Source organism: Simochromis diagramma, unplaced genomic scaffold (assembly GCF_900408965.1).
Source record: "Simochromis diagramma unplaced genomic scaffold, fSimDia1.1 OVJJ01000486.1, whole genome shotgun sequence".
Classification (NCBI taxonomy): Eukaryota; Metazoa; Chordata; class Actinopteri; order Cichliformes; family Cichlidae; genus Simochromis; species Simochromis diagramma.
The window spans coordinates 2,501,540-2,528,130 of NW_024387047.1; the positions used below are offsets into that span (position 1 = coordinate 2,501,540).

At 41.9% G+C, this 26,591-nt stretch overlaps 2 protein-coding genes across 2 annotated transcripts; both read left to right on the forward strand.

Moving 5' to 3' along the window:
* Positions 1-69: 69 nt before the first annotated feature.
* On the forward strand, positions 70-2,045 carry LOC120741711 (latent-transforming growth factor beta-binding protein 2-like). Its single transcript, XM_040044729.1, has one exon. It carries the CDS (start codon positions 135-137, stop codon positions 2,043-2,045), a length of 1,911 nt encoding a protein of 636 aa, XP_039900663.1. The 5' UTR covers positions 70-134.
* A 514-nt stretch (positions 2,046-2,559) lies between these two features.
* LOC120741674 (mucin-4-like) lies at positions 2,560-24,740 on the forward strand. The gene is made up of 20 exons (XM_040044671.1): positions 2,560-3,038; positions 3,461-3,628; positions 3,834-4,013; positions 4,785-5,376; positions 5,519-5,668; positions 6,533-6,750; positions 7,227-7,302; positions 7,710-8,000; positions 8,678-8,914; positions 9,007-9,159; positions 9,411-9,589; positions 11,088-11,274; positions 11,371-11,490; positions 11,575-11,694; positions 13,960-13,980; positions 14,096-14,157; positions 14,256-14,442; positions 14,961-15,086; positions 15,304-15,442; positions 21,237-24,740. The coding sequence occupies exons 1-20, from the start codon at positions 2,997-2,999 to the stop codon at positions 21,376-21,378; spliced, it is 3,390 nt and encodes a 1,129-aa protein (XP_039900605.1). The 5' UTR covers positions 2,560-2,996; the 3' UTR covers positions 21,379-24,740.
* The last annotated feature ends 1,851 nt before the right edge of the window (positions 24,741-26,591 follow it).

The following is a 26,591-nucleotide window of genomic DNA, read 5'->3' on the forward strand; positions in this document are numbered from 1 at the left end:
CTGTTTCGCTGACACTGTCCCATTTTGGATAAATTATAGACTTCGATGAGTGCCAAGGCCAAAACGAAGGATGCCACCCAGCTGCCAGCTGCACTAACACACCTGGATCATTCTCCTGTGTCTGCCCACTTGGCATGGAGGGAAATGGCTTTGACTGTCAGGATGTGAACGAATGCCAGGAGAATAGTACCCTGCCCCACAACTGCAGCGCCTTAGCTTTATGCCTCAACACCAACGGATCCTACCGCTGTCAGTGCAAGCATGGATACCAGGGTGATGGCTTTGTGTGTGATGATGTGGATGAATGTCAGCTGGTCACAGCCTGTAGCAAGAACATGACGTGTAGCAACATTCCCGGATCGTACACCTGTTCATGTATCTTGGGACGGGAGTACAACAAGGGCACATGTGTGAATGATACAACCTGCCTGAACGCTAGTGCCAACTGCCACCCACTCGCTAAGTGCCTTCCACACGAGGGTTCCTTCTACTGTCAGTGTGCAGATGGTTATGAAGGAACAGGAACTGACTGCTGGGATGTGGATGAATGTGGCAAACTACAGCATCAAATCTGTCCTGCCTTCTCCAACTGTTTCAACACAAATGGTTCCTTCATCTGCACATGTTGGAGTGGTTTTCAAGACAACGGGACGCACTGTCTGGATATAGATGAATGTGCGATGGGTGACTTCCCTTGCCCTGACAACAGTACCTGTACTAATCTAGAAGGGAGCTACAAATGTACCTGTGACCCTGGTTTTACAAGGAATGGCAATCTGTGTGTGGACATAGACGAGTGCTCACTTGGCCTTACTCTGTGTCCTAAATTTTCCAACTGCTTAAACACAATTGGATCTTCTTTTTGTAAATGCTGGGATGGTTACCGAGGAAATAGCACTGTCTGCGAGGAGATCAATGAATGCCTAGATAACATTACCTGTCCGGAACATAGCAGGTGTATCAACACCAATGGTAGTTACCTGTGTCCTTGCGACAGAGGATTTTCCAGCGTCGATAACTTGTGCGTGGACATTGATGAATGTAGTAACAAAGAACTAGGGGAGCTTTGCACCAATGGAACATGTGTCAATGCTATTGGCTCATATTTCTGTAAATGTGTCAAAGGATTCTGGAGTAACAATACGGGATGTGTAGATGTGGATGAGTGCTCAAACTCTTCAGTGTGCCAGCCCCATTCCACATGCGTCAACATCCACGGGTCTTACGACTGCCCCTGTAATGAAGGGTTCAAACTGAATGGTACTGAATGCCAGGACGTGGATGAGTGTCAGGAACCAGAAAACAGCCAGTGTCCAGAGCACTCATTTTGTAACAACACCATAGGGTCCTTCCTCTGTCGGTGCTCTCCGGGGTACAAAGCCATTAGCTCAGGCTGTGAGGATATAAATGAATGCAAAGACACCAACGCCTGCCGCTTTGACCAAGTTTGCAAAAACCTGCCTGGATCGTACAGCTGCTCTTGCCCATTGGGATATCATGAAGAGAAGCTGGCATGTGTTGACACTGATGAATGCAAGGATTCACCTTGTCACGCAGTGGCACATTGCTTGAACACACCCGGATCCTTTTCATGCCACTGCCCAACAGGTTTCAATGGAAACGGCTCCTGGTGCAGAGATGTGGATGAATGCGCTGCCTTGAGTAAACCATGCCACCCTCTTGCTCACTGTCACAACACCCCAGGCTCATTTGTTTGTATATGTATGCCAGGGTTTATGAGTTTGGGGCCATTGTGTGTGGATATTAATGAATGCAATGCCATGAATGGGAATTGTCACTCTGCTGCCACATGTATCAACAATGTAGGAGGTTTTAAATGCTCGTGCAATCAGGGCTGGAAGCCCACCAATGACAACGGTCATGGAAAAGAAGGATGTGCAGACTTGAACGAGTGTGCGTCACTCCATCCATGTCGTGGGGAATCGTCCTGTATTAACCTACCAGGGTCTCATACCTGCTCCTGTCTGAGAAACAGCACATTATGCAGAAGGATAACTATGACGGGTTGGCTATGTCTTAGTTAATCACCTTAATAATTATACACTGATGTTTGTGTTTGAAATGTGAATATTTTCTTATTTTACGTTCTCAAAACTTTCTTTTGGTCAAATTATGCATTATCTAAACAAAAGGTTTTCACTGTGCTACAAGCATCTATTAGACCTGCTGGCAAGCTAAATTTGGAAATTCTATTTGAAACTGTCACAATCACTTCAAAAACAGCCTGCAAATAATGCTAAGCCTTGAAATTAATTCATGTAACTTCATTAAAATATATCGTGTAATTAAAAAGGCGTTTGTTAGTATACCTGCGTTGCCTTACTGATTAAGCTAACATTCCTGCAAAATGAGAAAACAAAACGAAAACAAAAAACAAAGAAATAAGAAAACCTTACCTTTATTTACACGTTTTCAGTCGATGGTTGTGGATTCAGAGTGCTTCTTTATATTACCACTGAGGTGGTTAAATATGTTTATCTAGCACAATGTAGATTAGGCTGCTAGCTAAACGTAGTGTTTTCAGTGGGAGAAACACTTCGTCACTCATCCAAGGGACTCCTTCAGTCCTCAGTGGAGACTTGGATCAGTGACAAACACTACCTTCAGATTAAAAGAATCAACTTTATGTACCTTTCTGCCTTTTCTGGATGATTGAGCATGCTTTAAGAAAGTTTTCAGCATGTTGTATTAGCAAAAAGGACAATAGTCTAGCTCACAGCATGTTGGGGTAGCAGCAAAGCTCAGTCGGATTACTTTTAATGACACATAAACAATCAAAACAATAATTGTGCATGTTTACAGCAAACTGATTTGGATAGTTGATGACTTTAATATGTTCACATTAATATTTAACTTATTAATTTTCTGTTATTCCCCCCACAGAGGGAAATCTATTTCCCTATGGAGATGATGTCGGGGATAATGAAGTAAACATAGACACAGAAGATGGAAATTCTCCATATATCACACCACCAATGGGCTTCCCCTTCATGGGGAAATTGTACGACAGAATTTATGTGAGTTCTTACTACAATTATCTATAAATACTGGAACAAAAGTGCCCCATTTATTATAATGTTGTAGAACGTTCCTTCAAAGTAGCAGCAACTAATGAGTAAATCGTGATGCAAATGCAGTAATATAATAGAAACAACACATTTCAGAAATGAGAATGACATTTTCTTACTTATACATTTGTTGAATTACGCATACTGTACATGCAATGTACTAATTGCAGCAGGGTATTAGCCACAAAATATGCAAATAATGTAGATTTTACTTAAAGGTTTACAGCAGTGGGAGTTCTTGCACTCAGCTCTTTATAATGAAGTAAATATAGTGAGGAGAGCAGTAAAATTAGCCATAAATATCGAGTTTCATAGGAGAAGATTGGTATTTTAATGTTTGTCTGATATTGTCTCTCCTTTTGTTTTCTTAGTTTTCTGATAATGGGCTTGTCCAGTTTCAATCTGTTGTTGAGAATGAGCAGTATCTCCTCCCGTCTCCTTTCGCCAGTGGTTTCCCTGACCACATGAACTTGACTTTGTTAGCTGTGTTCTGGGATGATGCAGACCTCACTCAAGGGAATGGACGGCTCCTCTATCAGGTTCAATGCCATCAGATGTCATTGTTAAGCTGGGATCAAAATGACTTTTGAAGTTCATTTTACATGATTTTGTTTGGTTGAAACAATAAAGTAAAACCGAGACAAAGAACAACCTAGTTTTCTTTTAAAGAGATACAGCTTACAGAGCAAACTCACCATGGTGTACTTGCTTTGTTTTAATACTCCCTTTCTTGTTAAATGTTAGGAATACCACACAGGGAATGTGTCAGATGTCTACTCCCAGGTAGTGGTTAATCGTACGGCTGAGGAAGTAACAAAATTTGAGCGCCTGAAAAACAAGCCAGCTTTTACCCCTGCCTGGATCCTCAAAATCACCTGGGACGATGTGATGCCTGTCTCCTTCCAGAAGGTCAGCTTCTCAGAGGTGAGTGTCAGCCAACACTTGCATTCTTATTTTGTATGGACATGTCACACAAACATTGCATATGGTCATAATCAGTAGTTTCATAAGAAAGCAAGATAAAAAGAGCAAAAGTGGGTTTTGATGTTAATGATGTTTGTAAAAGTTTTGCTTTATTATACTTTTTTCAAAACTACCAAACTCCGTCTCACAACAATGCAGTAACGTGCTTTTTTGTGTGTGTGTTTTTTTTACTATAATACTGGGCTAAATATGTTCACATTCATAGTGTTTACTGGAAAAGTTAATGACCAGTTTATCATCTGAACCTCTGATTCAGGCTCTACCTGTTCCTGAAAGCTCTTATGTACCAGTTCCAGTAAAAGGTTTGATTGAGCAGGGAGTGCAACTGGTTACTTGTCAGATTGACCTCATTTACGTGTTATTCTTTTATGCAACGTGAGCCTTTTGAACAGTAAGCTGAAAGAAAGGCATTCAGTCCTGAGTCCTGGAACATGCTGTTTTATTTAGCTCTGGTGCCACCTTGGGGCTGTGTTGCCCTGAAGGACTTGAATGCAGAGTGCAGTGATATCTGCTGCCACCAGTCTTCATCAGATCACTTTTACACTATATCTAAGCTCTTGTTGCTCTTTTGTACTGACAATACTAGAAGCAAAGTACATCAAAACAAAAGCACACATTTATTAGCCACTTTGAATAAGTGATTGAATTCATTAAATTTACTTTTTGTTGCAACATGTTGAGTTAGTTAAAGTTAATGTTTGTTATTTTTAGAGCAACACTTTCCAGTGTATCCTGACCACAGACGGAGCGCGTTCCTTTGCCCTCCTGCGATACGGGGAGATGAAATGGGGCCCAGGTCAGAGAAAATACCACGATGCTCTTATTGGCTACACAAATGGAAAGCTGTCTATCAAGGAAATCCCAGTCCCTCCTGAAAACCTCTTTGGCCCTGGGGGAAGATACAGGCCTCAGCAAGTGAAAGGAACCATGGGGAACTTAGGCCAGCTGGTCTATGATTTGACAGGACCGACGGGGTCAGACGTAGATCCCGGCTTCAGGTGCCAGGAGTGGGCAGTGATGGAGCCTGATCCTGATGAGTGGACAAAAGGGCTGCCTGCCTGTCCCTGCACACGGAACCAGGTTCTGGAGGATCTGTTATTTATGCAGGATACATCTGTGCCTAGTCCAACTGTGGTGAAGCTGAGGGGTCAGCGGTGGGGGAGTGCACAGGGGCAGACCTTCCGCTCAGTCCTGTCCAATATATATGGCTCAGGGAAGAGGTGTGTGTATGAACCTGATGGTGCCCTGCTAGCTGGATACAATGAGCGCTACTTCTCTGGATACAGCATACAGAAACATATTGGTAATGCAGGCATTTTCTTTTGTCAAATCAGCCACAAAACTAGTATAACTACTAACTAACATATTAGTGTAATGTACAAACTTGTCACGGCCGCTTGATGAAATAACACGACTATGTTATTTTATTAAACTTCTCTCTTCAGATGACGATCTCCTGCCCTTTCAATGGTGTTGTATGGAGTCTCCACTTTGCCACTTTTACCTCGACAAGAGGCCGCTGGACCGCTGTCAAGGTTACAGCTGGACTAGACCTGACGGCTTCACCCAATCCAAGAAGGTGACACAGGGTATAGGTGAGCGGCTGCTCCATTTTAAGAAAAACTAATACATATCAATCTGTCTGTATAAGTAAGTGTCACGGCTGAGAAGCCAGTGTGTTTTTGATGTGGACCCAAGTGGATGAACTTTAACAAAAGGCGAGTCGTTTATTTTGCCGAAAAACATGAATACAAAAGGCAAAAAATGAACAGCGGCGAAAACTGAAACGAAAACCCAAACTAGTAAAACCTAGAACTTTCAAAATAAAACAGAAATGTAATGGAATGTAGACATGACAACACAAGCTTGACAGTAGACATGGAAACACAAACACATGACTCACTGGGGAAACAGAACAAAAAGAGAGACATACGGGAACAGATAAGGAAGACAAAAGCACGGGCATAACTACACGTTAAACATAGAGGACGCCCATATGGAAACGATATACATAAATCTTATAAAGTTTCTTGCGTGAAACTTGTATGAAAAGCATACAAGAGTGAAAACAGATATAAGATCCCTTGAAAAATTATATAAATGAAACTTGTTTGTTTTGGATACTTACTAAAACAGTATATGAAAGTAATGAGGAAGTGGCCACTTTCAATAGTAAATCATATAAGCCTGATATGATTCACTATATGAAGTAAGCCAAGTCTTTTTTTCTATTTCTTTTCCATATGGGCAAGACAGACAGAAGACTGGAAAAGACCCATAAACACATGGATGAAATAAAAACTAGAATAAAACTCAACTAAACCCTGACTAAATAATAACACAAAAACTTAACATTATCGCAATCTAACATAAAAAAATCTAAAAGCTGGGTCACAGGCTCAGCCCCTGACAGTAAGATGTGAAAAACTTTTTAATTTCTCAATCCTCCCCCCGTGCAGCAATGGTGTATGGCAGCCTCCATTTCATCACCTTCGATGGGAGAACATACTCCTTCAAGGCCCTGGGAGAGTTTGTGATATTGCGTCTCTCATCTGCCACCGGCTCTAATATCTTCACCCTGCAAGGACAGATTGACAGGCTACACCCAGACGCAAACAGGATCACTGAAGTCCCAGCGGTGGTGCGCATGGCTGCCTTCTACCAAGGCATTGGCAAGGTCAGGATAAGAGCGAGAAAGTCTGTGTGCGCTAAAGGAATAGTTCCATTTGGGAAAGCATACATATTCACTTCTGGGAGTTAACTCAGGAGATGGATTTTTAGCTTAAGTGAGATTTTCTAAGCTAAACTTATCATCTCCACTTCATTATAAAATGCACATGGCAGTAATCCTCTAACTTTCGGGAAGTAAACAGATGATTACACTTTCTTTATTTTCCATAAAAGAGTAGAAATCTGCTGCACATAGATCTATATCAATTTGACTGAACATGTGCGATCATCTCTGTTGTGGCAGGTACATGAGGTTCAGTGTCAAAATCTTTAGGCAGTAATGAATTTATCTGAAATCTTAATTCCATATTTTTCCTATGCTTCTTTCGTTGCAAGATGCATGCAGGCTTAAATAGATATTAGATGATACTGTTGATATTCCATGGATGAACCAAGCTCCAGATAAACATTTGAAATTTTCAGATTGAATGGAGGAGTTCAGAGAAGGACAGCAGACTGCGAGTTTTGGTGGATGACGTTGAAGTCCCAGTCACCGTTGGTAATAATCACCACACACATCTCAAGTGGATCAAGTGTATATTTTTATTCTTAAAGTGTACTAGAGAAGCTTTGCATGCCGCTGGTGGGTGAGGAGTCTGTGATCACAGCCTGAGCCGTGTGCCTGAGATGAGCAAAGTGAACCAGTTGGCTCAGAGAGATTTCCTTGTTATTACCTCATTATTTTAAATTTTCAACACATTTAATACAATCATCCATCACTGTAACAGTGTATACATGACTAAAAAGGAGGAAAAGCAGTAATAATAGATCCCTTTTAAACAGTATGTAACAATTATGTAACAGTAAATCAGGCACGTGTATGAAGTATTACAGATTTGAAACCTATTATAAACAACACATTACAGTCGTAACTATATGATGCATATATGTTTGCTGTCCATTCAGGTCTTGTACATGCCAGTAAGAATAACTTTGCAGTGCGCTGTACTGAACTGCAACGCTGCGCGGCTGTGTATGCCAACGGCCTCCACGTGGTGGTGTGGCGAAGTGGGGGTAGCAATCAGCTGTGCGCCTTAGTGGAGGTTCCTGAGACCTTCTTCAACCGCACCGTGGGTCTCATGGGCCTCTGGAGCGCCAACCCCTCTGATGATTTCCTCATGTCCGATGGCAAGGCCATTCGCTCGACAGATGTCAGCACCCCTGCAGAGGAACAACTGCATCTCTTTGGTTTGTCCTGTGAGTGGATCATTGCTGTTTTTAGAAACAGGTTGGGGCATTTTGAGAATTAGCTTAATACAAATCATTTCTGAGAGGAGTGTTTTTATTTGATGTTCATCAGTTTGTCTGAAGCACAACTCCAAATGAATGCTATGCTGCCACTAGGTGGCAAAAGTCTACGACTTAAGCTTGTGTTACTGTTTTTATTTATACTCTTGAGCTGTGCTGAGCTCCCTTTTGAGGTTTCTGTTGTTAAATCATTATCCTTAATACTAAACAACTACAGATTCAGATTTATTGGAGCAGGGTTTCTGGAAACTTTTCTGAGGACTTACTTCAAGTTTTAAAACAGTTTAACTGATTTATGCTTAACATCTCTTGTGGACTGACTCAATATTCCCCCTTGCTTGCCAGCTAGCTGGCTAATAAGCAAAACAACACTGCAGCAGAAACAGCTTGTTGTAGAATTTAGTAAATTCATGACAGATTGAAGAGATGTATTGCATTAACATCAACATTTCTGTCCCAAAGATAACAGGAGATGAAGCATAAAACAGAATTTGCTCATTTTAATTGTGTATGTGTACTTTTAAACAATGCAGTATAATTTTAATCGTGTGTGTGTGTGTGTGTGTGTGTGTGTGTGTGTGTGTGTGTGTGTGTGTGTGTGTGTGTGTGTGTGTGTGTGTGTTTAGGGGCAGTCCCAGGCCCAGAGAGCCTATTGTCCTCTCTAACTCCTATGAATTCACTGGTGGTCACCCCCACTGAGAACCTGCTGAAAAGCATCAGTCCTGCTGAGATTGAAGAGCTGACAAGAACCTGTAAAAGCAGCATGCAATGTGTCCATGACACACTAGCAACCGGTGTTCCTGAACTGGGCCAGGAGACTCTGAAAGCTGAGACAGAATTTCAAAATCTGGCCCTGATCAAAGGTAAACTTGTCTGAACTCGTCTCTAAAAAACAATGGTGCATTTTTATCACTGACCTGTAATAATTAGATACAGTGTTTTTGTGATCTGGCAGGTAACATGCCTCCCATAGTGACACAGCCCACAGTGATCCGCTCTCAGGTCAAATCCCAGGTCAGCGTTCAGATCATCGCTGAGGATGCCAACAGAGACAACATCACTTATTCGCTGCTCTTACCCAGGCCTCCCCAAGCTTCGATCAACAGCGGTGAGACACCTACTCAGACTCTCCGTAACGTCAACAGATGACATGTTGACATTTGTTAGAGGGATGGAGAGGCTGCCGCTGTAGCCGGCAGTGCAGTCTGTCAGCAGATGGGACATTTCAGAGCTGAGTCAGTAGACTGTAATGCTGAGAGTGACGAGCACAAGTCACAAAATACACAAAACATGAAAAAATATGAAATGCTGTTTCAGTGATGTAGGTGTTTACAGCCTCTTGTGTTCTCTCCTGTCCAGGTAATGGCTACCTGACTTGGACCCCTCTAAGTACCCAGCCTGTCCAGCTGAGCATCAAGGTCAGTGACAAACTGGGCAGCTCCCTCTTCACTCCCATCCTGCGTGTCTGCAACTGCCTCAACGGAGGAACGTGCCAGTATGACAGCATCACTGAAAACCATCTGCAGGGAAAGTTTCAGGTGCTCTATTGTCTCAGTTGAGCTGACACTTTCATCTAACTGCAGCATTTCTTGTCATGGCATTCATGATTTCTGTTTACAAAATTGCAGCTTTGTGCCAGTGTCAACCTTGAACAGCGATAAGCAGGTGTAACTGAAGATGATGTAGCGGCAGCCCTGACAAGAACTCATAGTATACTGAATGTTAATCATCCCTAACATAACAAAAATATATGTATTTATATCCTCCTACTCTTTGACTAGGAGGTGTCACAACACAGGCAACTGTAGCCAGTGTTGCCAACTTAGCAACTTTGTCACTATATTTAGCGAGTTTTCAGACCCCCTTAGCGACTAGCAACAAATCTGGCTACTTTTTCTGGTGTTATTGGAGACTTATTTATGACGACCTTTTGACGTGAAAGCGCATATCGCTCTTCTCAACAAGCAGCGGTGCTGCCGTGGGCACCTCACCCGTGCCAAAGCGCTCACGGGCAGAGGATAGTCCTCCCCCAGCTGCTATGAAGGCAGGAGATGTTCACACCTATGGGTCCAAACTGCAAATGAATCGCGCATGAGCGAAGCCGCTGTAAAAGAAAACGCAGTCAGTTCTTTTACTGTTATGCCGTTTTGTGGATCACAAGGTTTAAAACTGCTTATAAACACACACACAAAGTAACTCCACCAGAGTGCCTACTTCGGGTCACTTTTGCCGGTGGAAGCCCGGATAAAGGAGCAAGGTTGGAATTGTGACATTACAAAAACAATAATTGCTAAAAGACATTTAATTTGTAGTTCTAAATAAATTCTAAATGCATTTAGGATGTTTTTTACTCACTTTATGTCTCTTCCGCGACGTTATTTTTCTCTCCTACAACGTAGGTTACAATTATATTAGCATGACCAACTATGCAAATTAGGCGATGACGTCATTTAGCAACTTCTAGTGACTTTTAGGACAACCAATCATTTTCCTTACTGAGGACTTGGCAACACTGACTGTAGCTAATAGCTGTCTGTTAATACCTTTGCTAACTTAAGTCACTCAACTGGACACTTCAACTATGTTTCTGCTGTTAATGCCTTTTAGCATTATTAACTGACCAAAAACATGGCTTGATGTTTGATACAGACTCTCCAAAAAGTTAGTGCTTGGGTTACAAAACTGTTTAACAGGAATTTGGACCTGTGCAATAGAGGCATACACTTTATGGAGCGTGCTAACCATGCTCGCTAACCATGCTCGCTAGTTAGCTGATAGCTTAGCACTACACTCCCTTCTAGGTTGTTTTTCCCCCTGAAAAGACCAAATACCTCCTTCAAAATGTCCAGTCCAGTTCTGAAACCAGTGGGCAACCTCACAGTGGCCACAACTGTGTTTTATTTACAGTCTGTGGTTTGGACCTTCTTAAGGAAAGGGCAACCAATCTGAAGAAAGTTAGTTTATTGAAAGGGAGAGGGCAGCTTTGTGGTGAAATAGGAACGCTATGTGTGATCTACAATGTGCCTAACCTTCCAGGTGGTGGGGTGTCTGTGTCCAACGGGATTCAGTGGGAAATTCTGTGAGAACACTACAGATTTATGTGGAGGCGAGCCCTGCTTCCGAGGAGTGCAGTGCCGATCAGAGTCTGGCCAGTTCACCTGTGGTGAATGTCCTGATAACACTTTCGCTAATGGGAAAAAAGGATACAAGTGCTTTGAAAGTAGTATGTAGATTTTTTTTTACTTGTCAACACATTATCACCTTCTAAAAACCACCATGACTGACCCCATAATTTCACCCTGCACCTTCCTTTTCCCAGACATGTGCATCCCTCCTTTTCCTTTCCCCTGCCACAAATATGCTTATTGCAACAGCACAAAACAGAGCTACACCTGCACATGCATGGAAGGCTTTAATGGAGATGGACACAACTGCACAGGTAGTGAGCACTCAGCACTCGAGCATGAATAATAATGCAGCTTTTTAAAACGTCTTTACTTCATTCTTTGTGTCTGTATTATAGATGAAGACGAGTGCGAGGAGATTCAGAACTGTCAAAATGCCAAGTATGAGTGTAAGAACAAGCTTGGCACCTATGAATGCATCTGCAGATATAAAAACTCCAAGGATGATGAAGGATGTGGTACGTTCACCCTCACATGTAGTGGACTATTGTGGCAGTCAAAGTCTAAATGTCCATAAATGCATTAGAGTGAGTCAGATGACAGTTTGCAGATAGTCATGTAGCTCAGGACAGGTGTGTAATTTGTGAGTTGTGTAATGTGAGGAATAAACAGTTTTGCGTACAAATAGCAAGCCCCAGACATTATATTTAATATTAATATTTACACTTATAAGTGTAGAGGCTGACACAATGCACTTATTTAACCTATAAGAAAAAATTGTCTTGAGAAAAAATAAAAAACTAAATAGGTTTTTCTAAGTCTTAATGAGATCTTAACCAGTTTCATATGGAGAAGTTTTTACTTAGCGAGTGAGTTGGTTAATGACTAGTTAGTGACAAAGAGTACTTCCTCTTTTTGATGACCCTTTTAAACTTTCTTTGAACTGTGGAAACTTTAACAGGTGTTCAACACATAGCCTCCACTGTAATTACTATAATACCTCTAAAGTTACAGCAGGAAATCAAATAAATGTACACGCACTAGATTCAAAAAGCTTCATCAACCCTGAAACAGCAAATGAATCCAAACCATTTATTGTCTTTTACTTGGAACCTATCCCAGCTAGGGGAGGTCACCAGTCTGTCGGCTATCACAAGAGACAAATGAGCATTCATGCTCACATTCACATCTACAGATGTAGCTGACATACATGTCATTGGTCTGTGCATAGGAGGAAGCTAGAATACCTGCGAGAACATGGGAACTCCACATGTAATAAATACAACAGAGGATTTAAATCCAGGACCTATTTGCTATTCAGTTCAATTCAATTCAGTTTTATTTATAAAGGGCCAAATCAAAACAACAGCAGTTGCCCCACGGTGCTTTATATTGTAAAGTAAAAACCCTACAATATTCGAGAGAAAACTCCAACATTCAGACAACCCTCTATGAGAAAGACCATGTCACTTTATAATGCTGGGTACAAAATGATTGTTTGGCTAAGGATAGTACAGATGTGCAAACATCCTCTTGCCAGCTGATACGACTCATATTGAAGCTGCTGACAGCTGGATCATGCTAAAGGAATTCAACTCTTCAATTCAGTTTTATTTATACAGCACCAAATCACAACACTGTTGCCTCAAGGCGCTTTATATTGTAAGGTAGACCCTACAATAATACATACAGAGAAAAGGCCAACAATCACATGACCCCCTATGAGCAAGCACTTTGGCGACAGTGGGAATGAAAAACTCCCTTTTAACAGGAAGAAACCTCCAGCAGAATATTAAATTCCGTTCTTTTGAATTCTTTTGGCGACAGAGAAAGACTGAACTCAGAGTGGGCAAGCTCAAAAAATAATCTTTATTTTACATTTCCAGAAATGGAGACCCGAACACACGAACACACACGCTCAGGTCTGAATTCTTTGCCAGCTAAATCCGTATTTCTGCACTACGTCACACCGACACACAGTTTACTTAGTTCCGCTTTTTGTTTCTGGTTTATTAATATGCGTGTGCAGCTCTGCGCTAAAACTTCCTGTTCTCTGCAAAAGCATGCAGTTTCCTGTCAGTACTTTTGGCTCAGATTCTACTCAGAGTTGGCCCTTTTAGACTGGAAGCAAACTATATTAAAAGCAAGTAACAATAAGCACTAAATAAGCACTAACAATATATTAATTTTGTGACAAGAACCAGGCTCAGGGAGGGGCGGGGCCATCTGCTGCGACTGTTTGAGGGTGAAGAGCGGAAGATAGGGTAAAAGACTCACTGTTGAAGAGAGTCAGAGATTAATAATAACTAATGTTTAAATGCATAGTGACATATAAACACCAAGAGAAAAGAGGTGAATGAAGAGGAAACTCCCAGCAGAATAGGTATATTGCAGCGTAACTAAATGAGGATTCAGGGTCACCTGATCTAACTCTATGGTTTATCAAAAGGGAAAGTTTTAAACCTAATCTTAGAGATATAGTGCTCTACATACTGCACTGTGCAGCTGAATTCAGGAGTCAAAACAGGAATCCAAAACTGGATTATGACCATGACACTTTCTAAATATGCTCTAACTCATGGTGCCTACTTCCATCATTTATGTACAGCCTATTGATGAAACTGACTCTCTTAAAAGTGATGGAGTATTACAATCACCTCCACACTCAGAAAGGCACAAATTGAAGTTGCTGTAGTCTCTGCATATGTAAAAACTGTAGTTGTGCTCTACAGCAGAGCATACCTGCTGGTTTATTATAACTCAGCTAATGTGTTTCTCTGCAGGTGACTCTCCTAATCCCCCAGGTAAGCGCACCCATATAGTTTCCCCTGTAGCTTCATCACAGCTCACCTGTTCCTCTGGTGTTTTATGGAAAATTATTATAGCAAAGATGCTTAAAGCTGCTCTTTCTGCCGACAGGCTATAACATGTTCAATGTCTCTGTGACCTGGAAAAAGAACACAGCTGGTGGGATCCAACAGGTGTGTTTGTACATCAGAGATGTCTGGTAACACGTTCATCTGTAACAGTAATACAGGTTTATCAGTAGTTTACAATCATAATCTCTTTTTTCTCTCAGTTGGATGAGATGTTAACCAGAGGTTTTACAAACAAGTATTATAACATCACCGAGATCAATCAGGGATTCACACCAGATGTGCTCGAATATCGAATCAAAGTGTCCAGTGACACCCCCCACTGGTACATCACAGACTACCTGACCAGAATCAGCAGCCACTATGGCATCCATGCCATAGAAGTTAATGGTAAAATATCTTTTATCTGTATATGCGCTGTTACTAGTGTGGATGCCGATTATAAACACAGCCAAAGTTTCAAGTAATGAGGTCAGAGCATGCAAGAGTTCAGGCTTCAGACTCCGCTAAATTCCAAGTTTCTCAAAGGTTTTAGCCCACTTGTTTCTGTAAGATGTCAATAATATAGCTGCAAGCAGAGAAGCCACACCCATCCAGCCTTCTGTTTGTGAGGGAAAGCTAATCAGAAGAAAGTTGGTTTATATGCACACAGCTTGTTTAAGACAGACGATGAACTGGAAAGCTGCACGGAGACATGGTACAAGATAAATAAAGATTATTTTTAACTTTTAATCACACAAAAAATCTACTCAACTGGAGTTCAGCATTAAAGACATTAGCATAAACGCTGTTGCATGGACGACACATACATACTCTGACGTCATTATTTGGATATTTATGCATGTAGTTTTGTGTATTTTATTAGCAGAAGCATAGCAGTGTTAGTAAGACTGTTTCCCTGCCTACAGACGTGGATGAGTGTAGTAGTAACGAGTATAAGTGTGACCACCCTGCTCTGTGCACCAACACCTACGGTGGCTACCGGTGTATTTGCAACGAGACTGACGTGAATAAACGCCAGTCCTGCATCATAGGTGAGCATCTTGTGTCCGTCCTGGTTCTACATCAAGTTACCAAATTAGTAACCTTCAAAACGCTGCTCAGGTTGCATAGCAACCATTGTTTGATAGAAATCTCACTCGTCTTCCTTTTACTGAGTTGTATGTGTTGTGTCTGAGGCTGAGAGATCACGGGCCTGTAAAGACAAGACAAAGTTTTTTATTTGGCTCATTAGTGGCTGATCTATTACAGAAAGAGGCCGAGTGGGAGACACAGAGGTAGACCTGGTCCTGGGGCTGGTTCTGGGCATCTGCATCCCTCTGCTGCTGCTGCTGCTCCTGGCTGTTCTGGCCTGCGTCTTCTGCTGCCGCAAGAAGACTGTTACTGGAGAGTGAGTGACACGAGCTTATATACAGTTTTAAATTTATGAATAACATGAATGCAGACTGAAATATAAAAGTTAGTGTTTTCATTGACTAACACTACATTTTGATAGCTAAGAATTAATGTTCCATGAACTCACTGCCCTTTAAGATCCAAGAATAGCGGTGTTAATTTCCAGTGTTTCTTTTTTTTCATTCATATGACACTGTTGTCTCCTGGCGCACAGTGAGCACCATGCATCAGGCCTCATGTGTTCTGGTCTGTAATGAGCTTTACAGCCTCACAAAAGCTGTGCTGAGACAAAGCCTACAAATTAGCCAGACCTTCGTGGGGCACTAAAACTCTAATGAATAAATATAAAACATGCTTTCAGGTGGGTCAGCAGCTCCTTTGGGCAGGGTGAAACGAGGTTTATTGCAGGTCATCAAAAGATATACTGCTGCAAGGAGTGACCGGGCCAACACGCACATACACTGCTTGCGCACAAACACAGTTACACACTGTGCATTTCAAGGTACAGTAGTCAAGTAGGTCTGCCCAGAGACAATCTTCTGCAGCAACTTGAAGGCTTTAAATCCTGTCTGCTGTTCTGCTGCTGCAGCACTGTCGTCCTCCTATTTAACTTCTCAGTTGGAGTACAGACTGCCCACTCTACTGCTATATTAAACAAAGACACTTCCTACTAACAGCTTTGGGCCGAGTTATGAAACTGCACTTGGGTAACACTGAGGAATAGTTACGGGTACAATAAAGCCTAAACCAGTGTATTGATGAGGGGAGAACATTCATCGGTGGAACAAATCATTCAGGTTTTATTTATAATTAGAGACAATGTTGGCTTTCAGCAAAATGTCTAAAACAGCACTGTGAATCAGTCAGCTATTGCAATGTTTTAAAGCAGGGATGTCAAACTCATTTTACATGGTGGACCAAATGTATCTAAAATAGATGTATAAAATTACAGCAAAAGTTTGGTTGCTAGTTTTTTTCTAATTCACAGAATAATTTTTGTTTTTTAACCTATTCTTTAGTTGCTTTAGTGCAGTATGAATGACCACGTGGGAGGTCTTGATCAGTAGGAAAACCTGTAAAACTTATGAAAACACAGTTAGAAGTCCAAAATCTCGACCCTTCTTAACATTTTCCAGTTGGAGTCTTTTGTGGGCTAAATCTAACCCCGGGTCTTATGTTTGACGCTCCTGTTTTAAAGGAATAGTTTAAACCTTTTTTGAAAGGGAAACTACTGACTACTATTTTCTTGTGTGCTGACTTACCTGAGAAAGTTACTACGTTTATATCTGTGTGGTAAATATGAAGTTACAGAGAGCAGGAACGTAGCTTAGCATGAAGGCAGGCAATGGGGAAACTGCTAGCTGCTAGCTTTGTGTATAATTTGGTATTGAAAATATACCCAGTATATCAGGTATCGAATTTTGTTACATGTTGATGTTAGATGTAGGTGTTGGGCACTGGGGGCACAGGCTTCAGAGTGGTCACTGTTAGACTAACGAAGGCATGAGGTCAGAAGGGTGTGTCCATGGACTATGATGTTCACAGATCACATTGTAATTTGAGAGCATGAAAGGCAGTGGAAACAAGACTGAATACATGTATGTGAATAAGAGGGCGGCAGTATCTAAAGTCATGTAACAGTGAACGTGCAAGGACTAGAGGTAGTAAAGATGGATGAGTTAAATAGCTGGGGTCAACCATCCAAAGCAACAGATGCAATGCACAATGAAGACAGTGTGGATGGAGACGAGTATTAAGGGCGGTTAATGACAAAAGGATAGGAAGTTAGAAAGGGTTGACATGGTTTGGACATTTGAAGAGGAGGGGTAGCAGATATACAGGGAGTGCAGATTTATTAGGCAAGTTGTATTCTTGAGGAATAATTTTATTATTGAACAACAACCATGTTCTCAATGAACCCAAAAAACTCATTAATATCAAAGCTGAATGTTTTTGGAAGTAGTTTTTAGTTTGTTTTTAGTTTTAGCTATTTTAGGGGGATATCTGTGTGTGCAGGTGACTATTACTGTGCATAATTATTAGGCAACTTAACAAAAAACAAATATATACCCATTTCAATGATTTATTTTTACCAGTGAAACCAATATAACATCTCCACATTCACAAATATACATTTCTGACATTCAAAAACAAAACAAAAACAAATCAGCGACCAATATAGCCACCTTTCTTTGCAAGGACACTCAAAAGCCTGCCATCCATGGATCCTGTCAGTGTTTTGATCTGTTCACCATCAACATTGCGTGCAGCAGCAACCACAGCCTCCCAGACACTGTTCAGAGAGGTGTACTGTTTTCCCTCCTTGTAAATCTCACATTTGATGATGGACCACAGGTTCTCAATGGGGTTCAGATCAGGTGAACAAGGAGGCCATGTCATTAGTTTTTCTTCTTTTATACCCTTTCTTGCCAGCCACGCTGTGGAGTACTTGGACGCGTGTGATGGAGCATTGTCCTGCATGAAAATCATGTTTTTCTTGAAGGATGCAGACTTCTTCCTGTACCACTGCTTGAAGAAGGTGTCTTCCAGAAACTGGCAGTAGGACTGGGAGTTGAGCTTGACTCCATCCTCAACCCGAAAAGGCCCCACAAGCTCATCTTTGATGATACCAGCCCAAACCAGTACTCCACCTCCACCTTGCTGGCGTCTGAGTCGGACTGGAGCTCTCTGCCCTTTACCAATCCAGCCACGGGCCCATCCATCTGGCCCATCAAGACTCACTCTCAGTTCATCAGTCCATAAAACCTTAGAAAAACCAGTCTTGAGATATTTCTTGGCCCAGTCTTGACGTTTCAGCTTGTGTGTCTTGTTCAGTGGTGGTCGTCTTTCAGCCTTTCTTACCTTGGCCATGTCTCTGAGTATTGCACACCTTGTGCTTTTGGGCACTCCAGTGATGTTGCAGCTCTGAAATATGGCCAAACTGGTGGCAAGTGGCATCTTGGCAGCTGCACGCTTGACTTTTCTCAGTTCATGGGCAGTTATTTTGCGCCTTGGTTTTTCCACACGCTTCTTGCGACCCTGTTGACTATTTTGAATGAAACGCTTGATTGTTCGATGATCACACTTCAGAAGCTTTGCAATTTTGAGACTGCTGCATCCCTCTGCAAGATATCTCACTATTTTTGACTTTTCTGAGCCTGTCAAGTCCTTCTTTTGACCCATTTTGCCAAAGGAAAGGACGTTGCCTAATAATTATGCACACCTGATATAGGGTGTTGATGTCATTAGACCACACCCCTTCTCATTACAGAGATGCACATCACCTAATATGCTTAATTGGTAGTAGGCTTTCGAGCCTATACAGCTTGGAGTAAGACAACATGCATGAAGAGGATGATGTGGACAAAATACTCATTTGCCTAATAATTCTGCACTCCCTGTAATGAACAACAGATGTTGAAGCTGGAGCTGCAAGGCAGGAAGAGAAAGCGAAGACCACAGTGAAGATTCATAGATGTAGTGAAGTAGTGAATGCTAGCGCTAGGGTGAGACAGATAACCCCTTCCCCTTCTTTATGAGCAGCCAAAATAAGAAAACTGGTGCACAGGTGCAGGGAATTAGAGCTGTGAGGAACACACACATTATTTGCGCTTTCTTTATGAGCTTGCTTTGTCTTTAATTCATGCAACTGACTTTTAGGTTGTGTATTTTTCATCTAAAATATTGACTTTAGTTTTTTCATCTCAATGGACTGGAAATGACTTCAAATTCCCAAACATGTTTTTGTTTATTTATTTATTTATTGCTAGTTGCTAGATTCTGGTTCACAGAGTGCTCCAGGAAAGAATGCAAAGAAAGCAAGAAAGTTACAATTTACACCGTATTTTTTGGACTACAGGGCGCACCGGATTATAAGGCGCATAAAGCGAAACAAAACTGTCAGATAAGTTGAACTTTATTCAACTCATTCAAAATAACTCTCAACATTGTTCAGTTGTAACACAAAAAGTATAGAACAATACACTCGCTTTTTCAGTTCATTCCTCTTCCACAAATCCATCAAATTCTTCATCTTCAGTGTCTGAGTTTGACAGTTGGGGAATTTCAGCGTGTCTCTTAACAGGTGCCATTTCGGGGTCCTTATACACACACCATAATATTATGTTGAAGCACAGTAGGTATTACTCTGCAAGACTCCTGACTATAGTAGCAGTAATGCTCCGACAATCTATCAAGCGGTGCGGCTTCATAGCTTACCAAAGTACCACATAAAAGTCAGTTCGAGGTCAGTAAGCACAACCAGAATTAATACATAAGGCACACTGTTGATTTTTGAGAAAATTAAAGGATTTTCGGTGTGCCTTATAGTGTGGGGGAAAAAAACGGTATTTTGAAATGTCTTCTTCTTCAAAAAACAACAACAACAAAAACTGTAGTTTTTGATCTTTTTAAGCTTTTTATATTATGTGTTTTTTATGTAGTCCTTTCGATGACCTGATATATCCAGATAAATATTAAATATATATCTGTGTGTGTGTGCGTTAAAAAGTGCACCACAGAGGATCTGTTTATGACTTCTGCACGGACGTAGAGCATCCAAACGAGGTAATAGAGTGGCTTGCTGTTGGTTTTTTTGAGGCTTAGGTTGTAGAGCAGATCAGCTACAACCTGACTGGAAGGTTGGTGGTTCGATCCTTGGCTTCCCCAGTCTGCATGCCAAATATCCTTGGGCAAGATACTAACCCCAAGTTGCCCTCCGATGTGTCCGTCAGAGTGTGAATGCATTCACTGAAGTGCAATTGGTGAGATTGCACTTGAGGATATATTGTATGAGTTGGTGTGAATGGGTGAATGAGGCATGTTGTATGCACACTTTGAGACCAAAGAGACAGGGAGGGGACGGTACAAGCATTCTGAGATTGTTAAAGTAAAGTGAACAATAAAAATCCAGGGAGGTAGTTATCATGTTTTCAGAGAAAAACAGATACTTGGATTACATAATAATATGATTGTAGTCCTTATGATAGAGCAGCTATAGTTTTATTTCCTTCTTTTCACTCTTTCCATCAGGCTGCATCAAATATCTTATAAAATCAGCTCTGGATATAACATTTCAACACTCCGACTGCAGTTTAGACTGAGCAATATCACAAAATTAACTCTAATAAAGAAACAAACAAAGGGTCTGAGGAGGTTTGCACATTCAATTGGCAGCATTACAAAGAATCACTTGGCAAGATATGTGTTTTTGTTTTGGGTCTGTTATTCACAGAATGACTCATGGTACAGCAGGTTCCACAGCCTGTACCTCATTATCAGTGAGGATATACATATTTGCACAAAGAACAACTGTAATTATATACCATCAGACACCAGTGAATGGCTAATCAGACGACGGTGAATCTAGAGAGCCATTCGGGATGTGTGTTTCATGTTTTTAATCAGCTTTAGCCCCAGATTTCAACCTCTTTCAACACTGTGCTGGAGCCTGCATGAATATGCATGAGTCAGTGAGTATTCCACAACAACTGCTGCCCATCCAAACATTTCCATAAATTTGACTGAAATTATTGTCTATTGTGTGGAAACGTGGACGGGTATTAATCAGATTAGAAGAAAATACAGTAGAATCTACAGAGAACACCTGCTATCGATAGAGGTCGATGCTGCAACCAGGCTGTACTACATATGGACCCATTTAATCCAAGACTCTGCCACCATCTCCTTGTCCGGAAAAATGCACATATGAATACAGAATCATGACCTGTAGACTGCGGTGATTTCATGTTTACTTCTTCAGTATGACTGGCCTGTGTGTTTTCTTCCAGAATCCCCCACCTGTATCCAAACTACATCCCGGAGCAGTACAACCCTCCACCCTTCAACTATTCAGACCCGGCTCTGCAGTACATTACTCACTGCAGCCCTCGAATCCTGGACAACTACGTACCAAGGCAGCGCCATAGATAGCACACGCTTACAGCTGCATACATCTCACGCACATTTGCATCTTATCAACCACAACATTAAAACCACATACAGTACACAATTGTGTATGCCACCCTCGTGCCCCAGATCACCTCTCAGCCATCAGCGCGTCGACATGGGACCTCTTGATGAGGCGTCCTGTGGTCTCAGCTGTGGATCATTGCGGCTGTGGGCTGTTTTAGGGCATCCTGTGGACTCTGTGGAGTATGAAACTATGGGTCAGCCTCTTTTTGTTGTTATCTTTAAGAAATTGCTGTGAAGTCATGGTGTATTTTTCTGCTGGGGAGGAGGCTGCCGTCGGTGAGGTGCTGGGGCAGAATGTTGTTCATTTCTAGTGTCTTCTCATCCTGACGCACTGTAAGCCTCCTTCATCTATCCATTAAGCATGAGGTGTAATTGAGCGCTGGTTTTGCACTTATTTGTTCCTCCGTGCTTGTTGCTTTCACTTCCACTCAGTTTATTCTGTAAAAACAACTTGGTTGGTTAGGGTTAAGGAAGAGATGGTGGTTTGGGTTAAAACGTACCCCCCAGCTATGTTTTTGACACATGACGAGCGACAGGGAATGGCTGCTCAGTGTCTCTTATGCTACATGCGTCAAGGCATCCATGCAAAGGAGAATGAGCGCAAATTAGTCCTGTATGATAAACATCACTGATTCACGCCCCAGGGATGCCAGAGGGCTGTCACTTTCCCTAACAGTGGTTTTAATGTTGTGGCTAATCATTAGGTGTTTAAAAATGTTGAGATGACAGATTTTGATTTATCCCATCACAAAGAAGTAATCAAACCCGAGTGACTTTAAAAGACAGTTATTTCCAATCCTCTCCATTGATCCAGTGAAGGATGTGCCAAGATCGACAGTTTAGAGTCAGAGTCTTACCCAGCAGAATTCGACAACCTCTTGGCTGGAGACGCTGATGAAAAGTAAACCACTGCAGTGGTCCTTGGTTTCCAGCTGATCCAACGCCAACAGCTTGTTTGATAGCAACATTAGCATTTGTCAGAATACCCGATGTCAGGATCTGCTCACAATAAATTAAGTAAAATTAATCCCTACTGGCAAAACCAGCAGCACTCATACCCAGTAAAACACAATGAATTCAATTTGTGTTATTATTCTGCCGAGACTTCAATCCATGAAAAGTAGATGTCGCTGTTTTTTAAAAGGTATTTATCTGCTGTGAAAGTGACACCCTTTATTGTTTATTGATTGACTGTGTCCCAATAAATTTGACAAAGCAAGAGTGATTCAGTGCTGCAGCTGGAAGCTGTCAGTCGTAAAACCTCCCAGACTCTGCAAGTAAGAACCATTTCTAAGTCTAAATAAAATGCCACTTTAGCAACCCTGTGATATTGTTTCAAGAGCAGAAAGGGTGGATGCAATGAATTTTGCTATTGCATCAACCATGTCACTTTATAATGCTGGGTACAAAATGATTGTTTGGCTAAGGATAGTACAGATGTGCAAACATCCTCTTGCCAGCTGATACGAGTCATACTGAAGCTGCTGACAGCTGGATCGTGCTAATAGAATTCAATTATTCAGTTCAGTTTTATTTATACAGCGTCAAATCACAACACTGTTGCCTCAAGGCAACGTAGACCCTAAGGTAGGTAGACCCTACAATAATACATACAGAGAAAAAGACAACAATCATATGACCCCCTATGAGCAAGTACTTTGGCGACAGTGGGAAGGAAAAACTCCCTTTTAACAGGAAGAAACCTCCAGCAGATCCAGGCTCGGGGGGGTATATAGGTGGGTTGCTCACATTCTTAAATCAAGCACTTTATGAGAAAAGAGGACATTAGCCATTATAGTCACCATATCACATTGAAATAATTACAATTAGTGCATCATTCAAAGCTAAAGCAACAGTGCCAGTTAATTAGGAGATGTCATTAAGTTATCAATAAGCATCTGAACTGTGGTGGAAGAAGTACTCTGTCCAGCCTGTGTGCACAGTTAGGAGAATTGAAAATGAGCTTTTCTTCATTCACAGTGTTCATGGAAGTAAGTTAAATTTGAATTCTATGAGTGTATTTTCAGAGTAAAACAACTCATTATGTATTAGCGTATAAGCAGGATAGTGTTGGTCAAAAAAGGTCTAAATTTTAGCTGATTATGTATTTTATGCCATGGATGGTAATAAGGGCATCAGCCTTTGGGGACATGGGTTTTATGTTATTTAAACAAGTGTACAGTCTAAACAACCACAACAGTCCTGTAGCAGTTTAATCTTTGCTGCCTGTAACAAAGAACCACACCTACTCAACCAATCGGCAGTTAAAAGATTTGTATGCTTGTTAGTTAATATGTTGAACTGAAAGGAGAGGTACTCTGTAATACTGCATGTACATAAAGTTTTGTAAAAACCTTCAGTAAAAGTTCCAAAGTATTATCCACAAAGTGTACTTTAAATAAAATAAGTACTTACAGGCTTAATGCTCCCTTTCTGACTGTTTATTAACCATATATTTGTATCCTAATGTAAATTAAAGTAACCTAATACTTATATTTCTATACAGCACTTAGCGAAATAGACAGTTATTTTCCAGGATTGCATTTGATTAGTATTCCTTTCACAACGCTTCATGCAATTCCTGCTCCTACCACCAGGGGTCAGAGCTGAGACTTTCCACACAAACTGGCTCAATCACATTTGTTTACGAGCTGGGTCTGAGCAGAAACAGCACTCCCACAGCTTCACATAAACGCACACACAGACAGCCTGACACCTGTTCTGCAGCCTTCATCTGGAAGCGGCTGCAGCATGCAGCAGAGAGAGCTACCCCCTGCAGAATGAGATCATCTGAGAGGGGGCACGGAGCGAGGCAGCCCTGCAGGTCCCTGCCACTGCGGAGACAGACTTGGCCCGCACTCCAGCAAGGGTCAAGGACGCGAGAGCTGCTGCAACTCTCTACCCCGTCACTTCTTTTGCACACCAGAGAAGGTGCTCGTGCACAGAAATGCCCCTGCCTAACCTCTGTGATGCTCGTTGATTCCTCTGGTTTCACTTTCTACAGGGCTGACTGAGAGAGTAAACTGAGATTACACCCACACTACACAGAACATTTGTACGGGGAACTTCTGGAAAGAAAGAAGCACAGACAACAAGCTGAGCTCCTGACCCCTGCGACCCCTGTGCGAAAGCACGGGTAGCACCTGTGAGGATGAATTCACCTTGGCATCGGAGCTTTGTAGTGCCACCTTTCTGGATGGTTCCAAGCAGCACTGTTTCATGTGCTGCTGAAGGCTGCAGTGTTTGAACTCTGCAGCAGACAACCTGGAGGCGAGCCTGTGAGAGAAAGGGTGGAAGGGAGAAGGACAGAGTTAGACAGAGTCAAGGAAAGAGTTTGTGTTGGGGCGGGCGGGTGGGGGAATTGCAGGAGGGAAAATAAAAAGCCAGCGAGTAAAGATAAACTGTAGTGACTGTAGTGACAGCCAGTAAGTGGTTTTGTCCTTCAGATCCTATCAAATAAAACTACTAGCATGTGCAGGTTTTGTTTTTTGGTGGAGGGGGGTGCATTCCACTTGATTTAGTGCCAGGCTTTACAAACAGTAACACGTTTCGGGAGGAGGGGGTAGGAAACTAAGTGCATGCTTAACACTATATCCATTTCATCACAACATGATTGAAATAGGCAGGGAATCACAGGCCCAGACCAAATCCTCTTATACGATTTGAAGCCATTAATCATTTCTGCCTCATGATGTAATTTTGAAAAACAAGTCTTTTCTCAGTAACAGGTAGGCCAGGGTGCCCTATGGGATTGACTCATGAGCGGCTAGCCCGTTGTTAGACCTTATATGGCTAATACCCTTATTGAATGGCTATAAAGCCATTCTTGCTGACAGGGAGTGGTTTCCAGCGTTACTGAATGGACCAGATGTCTGGCCACTGTGTGCTGGGAACTATTGCTAGTAATCAGGAATTATTTGCAGAGGCTGGTCAGATGTAGAGACAGGTGACACATTAAAGGAAAAACCCAAACCTTTGTTCCTAACAAGGGGTCAGAGTACAGTGACATGTACCTATGGCATGGGAGGGTTTTAATTAGAGGGAAATGCTGTAAATCAATAGAGAGATATTCCAAGTAGTCACCTTTTTTCTCTTTCTATCCTGCTAACAGCGGTCCCTTCCATGTGTCATGATCTTTGCAGGAAACAGATCTCAACCCGCTTGAACACCCAGTGATGCAGTTCAGTTCAGTTTTAGTTGTATGGCACCAAATCACAGCAGTGACTTCAAATTACTTTATATTATAAGATAAAGACCCTACAATAATATAGAGAAAACTCCAACAATCAGCTCCCTGTGAACAAGCACTTGGCAATAGTGGGAGGGAAAAACTCCCCTTTAACAGGAAGAAACCTCCAGCACAACAAGGCTTTGGGAGGGGCGGCTATCTGCCACAACTGGTTGGGGGTGAGGGAAGGAAGACGGGACAAAAGATACACTGTGAAAGAGAGCCAGAGATTAATAGTAACTAATGATTAAGTGCAAAGTGATGTATATGCATAGTGAGCAATAAGAGGTGAGTGAAGAAGAACCACTCGTTATATCAGCATATAAGCCTAGACTTAACTTACTGAGGGTTCGGAGTCATTGATCCAGCGCTAACTACTTGTTTTATCAAAAAGGAAAGTTTAAGCCTAAAGTTAAAGAAGCTGGCTCCACAGAAGAGAGGCCTGAAAGGTGAAGGCTCTGCCTCCCATTCTGGGAGAGAATTCACCAAAACACTATAGAAAAATGGTGCTCCATCCCTCCAGCAGAGAGCCACATACTGTGAGAATCAGTGCTAAGGAACAGTGAAGCTATTTCAGACACCTTGTTGGGATACTTGTTTTTCCCTTGAATTTTCTCCTCTTAAGAAGATAAAATAAAATACATACATGCACAAAACGCACCCTTCCCCCCTGCTGTTTGACCATCCCTGCATGTCAACATACACAGTTGCATTCAGATGTTCTAACACGCTGTCCAAAGCAAACAGGTGCAGCGCCCGATGTGCACGTTGTTGACACGATGCAAAAACTCTTTTCACTACTGGCTTGACACACGGCTAACAGCCATTCTCTGCCATGAAAGGCAATCCTCTCACTTGGCACTGAAACAGCAGGTGCATTACAAATCCTCATCCATTAAAAATGGCGCCCGCGTCTTTCGGTTACACAGGTAAACATCGTCTC

Excerpts from the sequence above, each read along its gene's own strand:
- LOC120741711 (XM_040044729.1), top strand. The coding sequence starts at position 135 with ATGGAGGGAAATGGCTTTGACTGTCAGGATGTGAACGAATGCCAGGAG.
- LOC120741674 (XM_040044671.1), top strand. The coding sequence starts at position 2,997 with ATGGGCTTCCCCTTCATGGGGAAATTGTACGACAGAATTTAT. Across the intron at positions 5,377-5,518 it reads CAGCATACAGAAACATATTG|ATGACGATCTCCTGCCCTTT; the intron begins GTAATGCAGGCA and ends TTCTCTCTTCAG. Across the intron at positions 8,915-9,006 it reads AAATCTGGCCCTGATCAAAG|GTAACATGCCTCCCATAGTG; the intron begins GTAAACTTGTCT and ends GTGATCTGGCAG.